This window comes from Struthio camelus, chromosome 7 (assembly GCF_040807025.1).
Source record: "Struthio camelus isolate bStrCam1 chromosome 7, bStrCam1.hap1, whole genome shotgun sequence".
Classification (NCBI taxonomy): domain Eukaryota; kingdom Metazoa; phylum Chordata; class Aves; order Struthioniformes; family Struthionidae; genus Struthio; species Struthio camelus.
In genome coordinates this window covers 21,690,107-21,703,197 of record NC_090948.1, presented here as the reverse complement: position 1 = coordinate 21,703,197, position 13,091 = coordinate 21,690,107, and the positions used below count along the sequence as shown (strand labels likewise).

Genomic DNA, 13,091 nt, shown 5'->3' with positions numbered 1-13,091 from the left:
CCTGCGCTTGCATCCCCTTGCCTTGCACTTATCTACAACCAACAGGGCCAAAACCAGGGAGTCGTTCACAAGGCTAAGTAGACAAAATGGAAAATAGTGCAGGAATAAACAAAATAAGAGATGACGACAGGACAGAGGAGGAAGAGGAAAGCATGCTACAGCCATGCATATCATTGAGATATCCAAGCAGCCCACAAGAGGAGCAGCACAAGCTGTGTCATCACAGGGTAGGGACCATAGAGAAGACAAACATCAGTCAGTTAGTCTCTCGCTCTCCCCTCTTCTCTCTAGTCTTGAGTTTTACAGGTGATATGTCATAAGGTCACTGGATCATGGTGCCACTGAGTAAATAAAAAGTGAGAAATAGCAGCCTATGTTTTTTTCTATGAAACCCTGCTTTCAACCCTGGAAGGCAACAGTAGTCTAAGATTTTTCTCGCAATTGACTAAAAGACCAGTTCTGCTTCCCTTAATCCTACCTGTTCTGTAAAAGCTAAAAATTTTGATGAGGGCAAACTCGGACAGTTTTACTTTTCCCCCCCCATTGCAGAAGGTCATGTTGTTCCTAACCTGCTAAATGACTCTTTCAGTCACACACTCTTCCTTCCAGATACAGACAGTGCAAAGACTTGCCTAAATTCTTACTCCTCAAAATTTGCATAGAGCAGCAATAACTCCCAAGGGTAATATAAAATACACACAAGTCCATTCCCAAGTCCTGCATGCTGGCTTATAACAAAACCCGCATGCCCTACCCACACAAGCCAGCCCTAAGCAGATGCTCACCTCTGTCTGCTTGAGGATGGATTATTTCGGAGATAATGAGCCCCAGCTGACTAAGCAAGGTTTTTCACTCCTGCCTCAGCAACCTGGAACTTCATAGCTCTTCCTGTCAAACTCCAGTCTCACAGACGACCATGCTAAAATTTGGAGGTCAGTCTAGGGTAATGAAACACTTTTCATATGGATGCTCTTTCAATAGAAACTGACTTAAGTGAATCTGTAACCTAAGAGGCTGAATATTCAAATAGTTTCTAACAAAACACATTTCCTTCTCATGCTAGGAGTTGCGGGGCAGCATTCTCTCACATGGGCTTGCCAGAAGGTAATGGCTTTAAAAAAAAAGTTTTAAGAGGAGCTTATAACTTTTTCCTGTGGAGAGGATTATGCCAATGCAGATACTGTAGATTAGTGAATATTCAGTGCTATTCAGTGCTATTAACTTTGTGATTTCCTGGATTTGCTGTGGTAGCAAAGTAGTAGATTCCAATCCATCTTCCTCCTGCAAAGCTACCACTCAGCAGACAGAAAAGCAGATTATAAATCCCAGTTCACAAAACAGGGCAAAAACTTTCCTGAAAGGAACTTTGTTCCTTCAATACAGTTCCATGTTATATTCAATATTCCTTCACATTTGGAATTCCCTTAGAACTTCAAACTAGGAGACATTTACATCAAGTGTAAAGATTCCCAAAGCACTTATTAGCATTCAAAATAATACCGTCAGGTCTTACACTATAAGCTTGGCCTCCAAAATCCTCCTGGGGCTGGTGCATTTTACTAAAAAGAACGCTCATTGTCATTCATAAAAATTACTTCCACTGAGGCTATGCCATTGTCACACAAGCAGGACAAGTACATCTGTTGGAAGGATTTGTGCAGCGCACCTTCTCAGCTCCCAAATCTAAACTTTGCTGAGCACAGAAAGAAAGGACAGTCCAAGCTGAGCAAAAACAAAGTTGTTAAAATGCTAGACTTGCACTTGGGAGATGCGGATTAAGTTTCGCACTCAGGACTTTTCATAAAAGCACGGGCAAGTCACTCCATCTCTGTATTTCAGTTTCCCATATGGAAAATGGGACTGGACAGCCTCACTGTACCTCAAGACTTGCTGTGAGAATACATGCATCGAAAACTGAGCTATGCATCATAACAGCATTAGGGCCATCCATCTACACGAATGCCAGCCATTATCTAGTGAAACACCAGCCATGCTTCTGGCCTGCAGTTCCTCCAAAGATCAGCCACACAGACTGAAGAGACAGAAATAATATACAACAACATTACAGCTCAATGGATAAAAGGTGCTCAAATACTATGAAGACAGGCTGCATAAGAGCAGCAAGAGACACAGATGGAAGAAAGCTGGGAAAAAAAAAAAATCAGATGAAATGCAGTGGTCAAATATTTTTTCTAAATTATGCTTTTTGTGAACAATCAGCAGCTGCTTAACAGACTCACCACTTTCAGATGTTTAACAGAACCTCTCGACAATTATAGCTTCTACTAAGAGCTCCTTACTTATGGAGGATGGAAAAAGAAGAAAATAACGCAAGAGGAAACAGTCTTCCCTACCCTCTCGCAATCAACGGTGGATAGTCGGCCAGGGGAAGTCACTGCTGCAGGAAGTGCATTTTAAGGCTAAAATTCAGAAAGATTCAAGGAAGGACTAGATACATACAGATAAAAGTAGTATCTCAAGTGATTACTGCTGAAGTATTGGAAAGTCTTAAGAAAATGGTATATTAGGGATTCCAGTACTCTCCAACAGAGATAACAGCTAATATGACAAATTGCTCCATATTTGCTACTGCAAAATTGCCACAACTTCCTCTGCCAGATGCTAATCACAGTTACAAGAACGATATACACTTAGACCTCATATGGCAAAAATGACCATTACGTACAGCAAAAATAACACTTAGCTCAGTACTGAGCTTGGTTCAGAACCTTCTTCAATAACAAACAAGAATTGCTGGACTGCAAATAGCAGCAGATCAGAAAGAAGCATCTCTTGGTGAGCCAGAAACATATTTAGCAAGAGATAAGAGGGTAGCAGCTTCCAGCAATTGCTCGTGGTCAAGGGAAAGGACTGCCAGCCCCCAAACTCAGCTACCGCAAACCAGTTAAGCACTATCCCAAAGCAGGGCCATGGTAATACCATCTTTCACCCTTCTTACACATTGAAGTCTTCAAACTCCTTTGCAATAAGGTAACTTGGAAGAAGCTTCCTGCTTCATTTCTTGACTCTGCTTCATCTCTGCCTATCTACACCTCTGATAGGGACAGTAATTTCTTTCTCAGGCTTATAACTTGCAGTTCCTACTTTTTTCTCCTACAGAACTATGCTCTTACTAAACTCTCTTCCCTGAACTAAGGGTGCATTGCGTAAACAACAGCCTGCACAAAGGGCCTTGCCTTTTATCTGGTGGGATGCATAAAAGCTTTGGTTGGTTACTGAGAAAAATGTTTAACTTCAGGCATAGTTAATTACTAATTTTGTTTGTTTCAGAGTTTTTCAGCATGCCCTAGTGTACAAATAAATACCTTCTGATGCTCCCTCAAGCGCTCACCTGGGTGGTAGCTAAGTCTCCCTGAAGCGTTTCTTGCCTTTGAACCTTCTTAGTGCTGGAAGCAATTGGAACAAGCTCTCAAAGCAGTGTCCACAACCCACATAGGAGTAGCAACCAATACGCCCTACAGTTCTCAAACTAGTAGTACCTGAGGTTTAGTTTCCTCCTCATCCTTGTAGTAGAGGAGCTGGTCCCCACGCAGAACAAACCACCGCTGCTGCCAGTGCTTCATAATGCTCCTTTGTTTCTTCAGCCAGCCACACTTCAGCATACGTTCTTGCGGATTAGGAGAGGAAGGTCTGGAGGGAGGCCCAATCTGTTCACCCATCACCAAACTCTTTGACCGTGCTAAAAAAAAAAAAAAAAAAAAAAAAAAAAAAAAAAAAAAGAAATAAGAATGAGAACATACATTGAGTAAATAACTTGCTCTACACCTTCTCAGATGAAGACAGACCACTGTATGTGGTGTCTCTCTATCTCAGTATATATTTGCTTTTCAGGAGACAGATTCTAGTTCATGCTAGTCAACACAAAGCAAATATCAGCTTTTTTGTACTAACCATGCTAGCGACCTTCTAGGTTACGCAATATCTCCTATATCTGCCTAAGGCTCCGCTGCTCGTATCAGGTTTGGTTACGGCAAGTCATAACATCCCTTCATCTCAACATGGAAATAATGATACTGCTCTCTCCTTGAGGGAGATTTACCCAATGAAGATGCGTTTGTGTAGCGAGCAGAGACCGAAAGAAGGAAGGAGAAAGTAAAAGGAAATATTCCCACCTCCCACCATTACAATCAGCCAGCAGAAGTAATTGCCACAGAAAAAGATTGACACTCAGAACTAAGCAAGACTCAAAAAGGGAAGAAACTCGCATAAATAAACATAACTATCCACAATTATTACAGTTACTGAAGTAATGGAAGGAGAAAAGACAAGCACACAAAACCACCCACCCACACATACTTCCTCATTCATCAAGGCTTTCCAACCTGAAGCAGAAAAGAAACCACAATAAAAATAGAACAGACAAAATAAAGAGAAGTCAAGGTAAATCTCTGGAAAGATTTCTATTGGGTAGGATGTCTATTGCCCTTTCCTTTCCCTGCTCTTCTCCTCCCATGTTCCTGCAATAACAGTATTGAAGCTTGGGTCATTTAAAACTAGTCTAGAGTAGTAGATAATGATTATATATTGCAGGCAGCAACCCAGAACTCTCAAATGGACAGGCTGGGTAATCTAATCAGTCTTCACCATCTCTACTTCCTTTGGCTTTATGAGGAATCTTGAAATAACAGTTATTATTTACTATCTCAGATCATTGTCTTTCATTAGTACTAACACGATCCTGTTCCTTTCCATTTGCTACATTCTGTGCTTTCAGCTACTTTCAAGCACAGTTTACAATTCCCAAGGTTAACTGGGCCTCAGTTTACAGCCCAGTACAGGTAAATGTACATGAGTGATGGTTTATCCTAACAAACCACGCTGCAAACTGTAGCGGCTGAAAGGCACGCAAGTTTCCTCTGATACACTATCTTTCTACCCACAACAGCTAACTCGGCTTGTAACAGCAGACAGCAACCCCCTGCCTCTAAGCGCTCCTTTCAGGTTCCTACAATTAACACACACGTCCTTGATGTCACCACTTCACTCTGTGGCTTCTGCCCCTAATGTATCATCACACAGCAACAGAACTGACTAATCAACATATCCCAAATAAAGAAATAAAAAGAAAATGGAGGTAGAGAAAAAAACATCACAGTAGTAACATTAAACCTGATCCTATTTCTTCTTTTCCTTGAAATAAGCTGGCAAGATAGGAAATAGAAGGAGGGGCAGAGAAAGAACTGCAGTCAGATCTTTGGATTACGCTTAGGGGGCTCTCCATCGAGAGAAAAAACAAAAAACAAGCAACAACAACAAGCATTGTTCTCTGTCCTAAAAAAATCTACTTTAACCTCCCCCATGACCTGGCACTCTGGCCATCATGTTCAGCTTCTTAAAGGAATTAAGAAGCAACTCTTTTACACATCAAATACTTCCATCTAGCAGAGGGCAGAGCTGAAAGGTTACTACATCACCCACTACCAAAATGGGTCAGCGTTCTTCACTTTATATAGTGCCAAACACTTTCACTAACTTAAAAATCTTCTCACCTCTTTCATAAGCATCCAGCAGGCAGTTAGACTGCCCTCTGATAATTTTCCAGTTTTATAAGAGAAAAATGGCATCATCTAATTAGTGTTTTAAATTTTTAGGACTCAATAAAAGCCCTGTCCAATACACAAAAGAGAACTTCTTCCATTTCCCCAAGCTCTTAAGGTAAGCTGTGCTGCTCTCACCAGAACCGTGCGCACAACAGATTTTGTCTTGTGCCCGAACCAAGAGAAGTTAGTTTGCAGCTCAAACTATTTCCTGCTGCAAAAAGATGGGTTCGTTATTTTAATTTTGAAGAGGAAAAATAAAAAAGTTGAAAAATTGTTATAACAAGCACTGATACAGTGCTATAGCTTTTTCAGAAGTGTACTTCCCTTATTTTTAGCTAAAATTAACTTGGTATGAATTCAGTTTAAGCAAGTATTAGTCCTGCATTAGGGACCTTTTCCAGCAAACTTAATATTTGCTTAAGTAACCTAGTCCTCCTCAATTGCTATTACTTTTACATACCCAAAACAGAAAGAAGTTTCTTAGTAGAGAATTCATTTTAAAACTCAGGCTCTGGTCTACTGGTGAGTGAGCTTAGAGAATAAGCCCAAAAGTAGCTAAAAGCTCTAATTAGCCTGCTAGTCTGAGGCATTTTCGTTTCTGGAAATTATACACAGATCAGCTTTTCTGCAGCAAGCTAACATGCTCACACGGTGCTACACCCCTGTCTGGCAACACAGTGCCCTCTAGCAGGCGATTAGAGAAATATACCACCACCAACTGCTCCCCGAGCCACAGTCTGTCCCCCCAGCAAAACGCAGGGCCTTACTTCATACACATGTAGTTAGAAAACAAGAACGCACGCGCGCGCACACACAAACACACTAACTTTTCACACTTTAGCCTCTAGCACAGCAGCCCATAAGGATTTCATTGCAGGAATTACCTCCTTGCCTTGTCCCCAAGCCATGTTTTACAAGGACCAAACTGACATTTATGCTGGACTCCTTCCTGCACTACCGCCACAACATACCTTATTACAAGCAAGAACTTGCTTTCTCATATGGAAGTACAGCATTTCTTTGATGACACCGGGGCTATTAACCCCCTAGCACCAGAAGCCCTGCTTCGGGAAGGACCTCCGCTTCCCAACTGAGGCGGGCAGGCAGCTCCCGGGGCTACAGCTTTGCCGCCCCTTTGTGACAGCGGTGACAGCACAGAGGGGCCTGGTGGCCGCACAGTAACTTGCCCCCGTGGTGTCTAGCTTTCCTCACTTGCTTATAGTTACACAAACCCTCTCCTCTTCCCCCAAGCAGAAATTATACTTACATATCTGGAAACAAACTACCTTCATTTTAGGTAAAAATCTATAGCTATATTGATGCAGACCTCATGAGAGAGGTCAAATGCTTTGGACTAATAAGTAAGTTATCTCATAATTCCCCTCGTGCTCCCTTTGACGTTACTTGCACAGCGCTAATAGGAATAATTTATTACAGGGAAGAGTTCAGGTTTTTGTGATCAACCACTGGAGGCTTTTTGTTGTTTGTTTTTTAAGCAACACACGTGTTACCCAGTTGCTATGGTTGTTGATTCTTCGTGCCGTCCTAGCTTTCCATTTCCTTAGAGTTTGTGGCAGCACCTGTAATAGTTAATTTTATTATGGAGATGCTTAGAAATCTCATCTGTAAGTCAACAGCATAGATCAGATAGAAATTTTTAGAAGGAGGAATTATTTATGGCTATTAACAGCATTGATGTTTATATTGCATGCTTCACAGAATACAGTGATTGCATAGAGGTCAGAAGAAAATTTTCATGGATGAACACGGTCTGCCTTTTAAGTAGCAGGTATTTGATGCTACTGGGAACAAAATACCTGCTTTGATAGTCTGATCCAGTACATCAAGACCCTGGCTCTTAATGGTAGATAGATATTCACAGTGCTCATCCATATAACAGAGTTTGGAACCAACAGAGCATGAGGAAGAAAGCAAATCAATAAATCCGACTCACAACAACTCAGCAAATACTTCATGTGTTCTGGAGTTATAACCCAGTAACAGCTTTTCAACAGCCCCAGATAGTTTGGTTTTGCTCTTCACATTTTCATTAATTGATAATTGATTCAGCCACACACAGATACCCTAAACAGAAATCAATGTAAAAAGGATTTGAGCTTTCCCCAGGAGAGAAGAAAGGAAGAAAAAAAAAAAAAAGTCAGGATCCATTTGCACCAGATAGCTGTGCTGAAATGCCAACCACAGGATATACACAGTCAGAAGCAGAGAATCAATTATGGCACAGTGCAATTCCAACAGGCCTTGCAGAACCACATCCTCAGTGCCCACAGGTGCTGGTAAAAGTGAGTCAAGTCTGTCTTTTGCAAAGACAGATCATTAAAAGCCAAGAAAATAAAGTTTTCACAATCAGAGGCTGAAAATACTCTTATGACTAGAAGCAACACTGGCATGCAGAAGTCACACCTACAGGAAGCTGAAAGAAGGAACTACGAGCAAAGCTGGGTGTTAGCACCAGCTGTGCGAACGGCTGGGCTACACTAAACAAGCTCCCTATCTGAAAGCCCACACTTGGTTACCATATCTTTAACAGTAAGCTTAAAATGTCATTCCAAGGAGCGGATGGACCAAAGCAGATGGAGCAATACTGTCATTCCTTATAGAGACAGCAGTCTTTGTCCCTGCCCAACTCAGCCCTCTAAGACTCTTCTGTTTTCTCTGCTTCTCCTCCCACTAACGGGGCACCATTCTACAAGAGGACCTCTGCTCCCCTCCGCAGCTCAGACCTGCTTTCCAGCAATACACACATTCCCGTTTTCTCATCCCATCTATTCTGCACTACAAGGCTGGCCAGAGCCACATAGAGACTTCTTCCTCCCCTACCCATACCAGCCCCCTTTCTCGAGCACAGTCCTCCTACCTGGCAACATTACACCATCTCCTCTGCCTTCCTCCTGCTGCTCAGAGCTCCAAACACCGCTACAGGTCTGAACAATCAATGAGAACCTACTTAACCCAGGGACATGGGGATCAATCAAAGTCAATGCAATTCAACACCAATTAAAGCTGTAATCTTTTGAAATTTCATAGGCAATTAGTTTGAATCAATGTAGCCATTATAATTGATTCTGGCTGACAAACTGCCCTTCAGTGAAGGCACTTCGGTCTACCGTTCCTTCAATCTAATACATAGTGAGACTGGATATTATTTCTGATACAGTCATTGTTTAAAGTACTAGCCACAAAGGGAAGTAGCTTCACATACTGTAAGAAATGTTCTCAGCTGTTTTATTTTATCCAAACTTAGCCTTAAAGAAGGGGTGCACTGAAAACCCAGGAGTCAGACACCTTAGAAAGGGATACTGGGTATCCTTTCAAATTGTAGGAAATATTTTGCTTCAAACTTGTTTTCAGTGTCTAGTACATACCTGTATTTGTGTTTAGATCTGATTGCTAAGACACCAGCTAGTGAACACAGATGAAATCAAGATACTCCCTCAAAACAACTTAAGAGGTCATCATCTGGAAATACCATAAATAAAGAAATTAAAGGCAAAACATTTGAAGTGACTGGTGGCAGGATGTATTTAGGTCAATCAGAAGGATACCAGTTTAAAGAAACCAGCAGTAACTTAGTGTTCCCCCACAGCCAAATATAGGAGGAATCTGGAGGTAGCCAAGTGGGTACTACACAGGCAAGCAGCTGCTCACATTTTATGACCTGAAGAACATGCATCACGCTCAGAAACACTAGCATGAGGGCAGGGTGCGCTCTGTGAACTTTGTTCAGTAAAGCTACATCTATCTACTCAGCACATCACATGGACCAAGATGACATGCTGTGTTCTCCTACAGATCTTCCCTTCATTTGTTGTTCTTTCAACCAAAGTAAGAATCTGAAAGGATATTTTACTCTGGAAAATGATTTGCATAGCCACCCAGCAGATATCCTTGAAGGGACCGAAAGGAAAAGCAAACATCCTACACAATCTGCAAACTGTTTATTCTTTCCCAAGAGAAACCATACACGCATTACAGTGGAAACAGTTTTGTCACCTTACTGTCCACTTGAAGGAAAAAACAGGGAGAGAACTAGCTTTAGAGATGTCTTTCCACCATTTCTAGTAACCTGCATTTTCCATTATGGTTGGGATACCAGACTACATATACCAAAGCAGGCAGATGTTGCCAAGAGAAGATTCTGACAGCATGGAGAAAGGGATCTGTCTGTACAAATATTTGCTTGATACTGCTCAGCTCCAGTGAAAACAGCTGCATTCTTGAAGGCCACTTCATAAACCTGAAATTCAATATAGCCTAGTATGATTTCCCTATCAGACCAGGGATAATGACTGCTATTAGAAGCTGACTATATATTCAGGGTAAAATACCTTCAGGTGAGGTCTTTTCCAGGGCAGAAACTTAGATCACAGTTAAATAAAGGTAAGAGGGGGAAAAAAAGGGGGAGAGGGGATAGGGAGGAAAGACAAAGAATTCAGGCCAGACTGCAGGACTCTATGACAAGAAATCATACCACATGCTGTAGCAGAAGATGCACTGACTCCTCCCCAAAAAGAGTCCAGAGTGATCAGGACACTAGACTCGTTCACCCTGTCTCCAGAACAATCCCTTCTCTCATCTCAGGGCTTCCAAGAAGAACAGTGGGGGGTGGGGGAACCTGCTTTCAAGATGCTATTTTCCAAAAAGCCTGTTATCTCTTCTGCACTGGCAGATAAGACAGTGGTACATCAAGGAACTTCGTGCCTGTCTGCCTCCACTTACCCCATGGTTTCTAAAGCACTAACGCAAGAAGCTCACTCTCACAGCACTCACAGAGATGTGCTCAAGCTACAACAGCATCTGACAAATCAGCAGGACCCTTGAGCAAAACAAATTTTGCCTCAGGGAGCCAGCTTCAGAACAGAGGGACTATACTCACAGAGCCCAGTATAGGCCTGGCAAGTGGCCCCAGCCACAAGAGCTCAGAGATCAGCCAGCATAACAGGCAGCCTGAAGGATGACTACATATAACCCAGCATCCGTGGGCTGAAGGAACTAATATCGCATTACAGCAACAGCAACTCAGCACCTTCACCGACAACGAGGGAAGAGAAGGAAGTTGCATGTGCAGCACGCAACAAGGGGTCCCAAAGAATAAAGCCAGACTGCACAAACTCTGCACATCAGCTTGTTTTAAGGGTGGGCATGTCTACAGTACCCAGCAAGACTTCCTGCTCACTAGCAGGTTAGTACACCCACAGGACACTGCCGTACTACACTTGCCAAAAGGCATGTAGCCCTGCCATACCATAAGCTCAGGCTTTTTCCAGGGCTAATTACCTCAAGCAAAGCTGCACACAAAGTTGCCCTAGTTTGAGGACACACTAGTTTGAGGACAATTGCCTCATAACTGAGGTGAGGAAGTTAATCTTAAATGCTACTCAGAAGACAGATAACTGTCATGACCTTTCACTACTTTACAAATGGTATCAGCTCTGTATAAGGCACGTACTGAATCATACAAATAATTTTATACTCCAATGACCTGTGCAATGTGACCATAAGAACCACTTTACTGATCAGTGTTACTTTGCAGAAGTATGCAGGTAATACACCTGAACAAGGCAGTGGGGCGATTAAATTCAGGCTGAAGGCACGCAAGAATCAGCTTCAATCTCAGTTACCTTTCAGATGACAAAAAGGTTCAAGGTTTTAATGAAATAGGTTAACAGATCATCTTGTCTTTACAGCATCAAGTAACCTGTACACAGTAGCACATATCAATATATATAGGGGCCTTTTTACAGGCCCTCTTGTTTTGCAGTCATCAACAGCAAGAACATCAGCAGATCTTACTTCCAGAGAATAGTCATTTCATGAGCTTAAGCTTACATTTTCAAAAGGATTTGAATTACTGCCTCGGGTCCCTGGGAACGTGGAGGTTTTTTGGGCACCTGTCAATCAATAAACCTTAAATGCTGCAGGTAACCAGCCATAGACAAGAGTGCCCAATAGCACACAAAGCCATGTCAGCATTAGTTCACAGGTAAGTCCCATGATGAAAGGGCAATGGCTTGATTTTTTGCTACAACAGGCCGTGTTCCTGATGTCCCACCTAGTAAAATGAAATAACTTATTCTGAAAACAGTGAATTGAGGGAAACCACTGAGAACTGCCAGCACTCAGATGAAGTGGTCTGCATCTTCCATGATGAAGAGGGGAATTTTGCTATGCCTGGATTAAAAAGCAGTGCAGCACACAGAGCAGACAAGTAGGGTGGAACAGCTCGTGCCATGGACTCAAAATCCACACAGTGCTCATTTCAGGGATTTTATTTGTCTTAGTAGTCTGGTTCCATTAATTGACAACTAAAGTATACTGACCATGGAGCACATAGTCCCTTTAACTTCATGCAGAAGCATTCAGGACTACATTAAAACACCAACCAAAGCACAATAGGTACAAATGATCGTGAGGCCTGCTTCAAAAGCATGCCATTGATCCAGAATGGATGCTTCTGTAGACGTCCCCCTAACTGCCAAATGAAGACACTGGACAGGATCTGCCTACTGCCCTAGTAGCTTAGGCTGAGGGTAGAAGCACACACCTATTAGGACAGACAGTAGATGGTTACACTTTTGGATATTATAGTAAAAGAGACTATTAATACAACTAAGTCTTCAGCAAAAAGAGTTAAGTCTTAAACCTAGCCCTTCCTACCTCTAGTTTTGTTGTTCCCAGTGTATCAAAAGTAGCAGCATGGCCCCATCCTTATAGGGCAAATAAAAAAAAAATGCATACAGAACAGGCAAGTGAAACTCTTGAAAACACAAAAAAAAAAAAATCTGTGATAGGATAAAAAAAATAAAGATAGAGCTTGTTTAGCACTTTGATTACTGGCTCTTTATTCCTCAATACATGGTATCACACTGGGGGTGTATTGGTTATGCTTTCCTTTCAATATTAGCCGCTTCGCTACTGACCATGCAGCAGTAAGAATGAGCTTCTCTAAAATAAAGTGCACAAAATACATCATAGCACAGCCATTCAGGTTTGCTTTTCATCATGCTTTCACTCTTCCCCCCCCCCCCCCCAAATACTAGCTCTTCCACTAACGTTAGCCTAGAAAAATGACGATTATGTAGTTTTGCATAGCTATCTGCAGGTCATACTTCAAGCAAGCTATTTAGCCTAGCCTTCACCATGGCACTGAACATTGGCACAAAAGTCCAGGAACAACAAGGCAATATTCAGTAGTCTTCAGGCAAGGTTAGAGAGCTACACACTCCAACATGAATTGACCTCTAGTTACTCAAGTAATACTCGCTTGCTTTATTTATTTGTTAAGCACTGCAAGGGACACATAAGAGCTGGAGGGCTAGTCCATTACAGATTTCTGCTAATCCATACCAACAGCCAGCAGATTCAGGTTGGCTTCATTCTCAGAAGAGAGATTCAATACATTTTACTGCTTTTTTGGAGAGAAGAAAAAAAGTCAATAGTCAAGAATATTCTTGCCTCTTCTTCTTGCTGACCGCAAGTAAAACTCTATAACCAGTGGGGTCGGAGCCC

At 42.1% G+C, this 13,091-nt stretch overlaps 1 protein-coding gene across 14 annotated transcripts in view; it reads right to left on the bottom strand.

Moving 5' to 3' along the window:
- ARHGAP22 (Rho GTPase activating protein 22) overlaps positions 1-13,091 on the bottom strand; it is a 176,562-nt gene that overhangs the window by 141,794 nt on the left and 21,677 nt on the right. For 8 of the 14 annotated variants that reach the window (XM_068950169.1, XM_068950167.1, XM_068950176.1 and 5 more), the window contains one exon: positions 3,501-3,700. In XM_068950169.1, coding sequence (XP_068806270.1) covers positions 3,501-3,680 — 180 coding nt within the window. In that variant the 5' untranslated portion in view covers positions 3,681-3,700. Of the gene's footprint in view, positions 1-2,959; positions 3,161-3,352; positions 3,448-3,500; positions 3,701-3,912; positions 4,492-13,091 lie in introns of those variants that run through there. The other 6 variants (XM_068950170.1, XM_068950168.1, XM_009677863.2 and 3 more) reach the window with 6 other exon arrangements.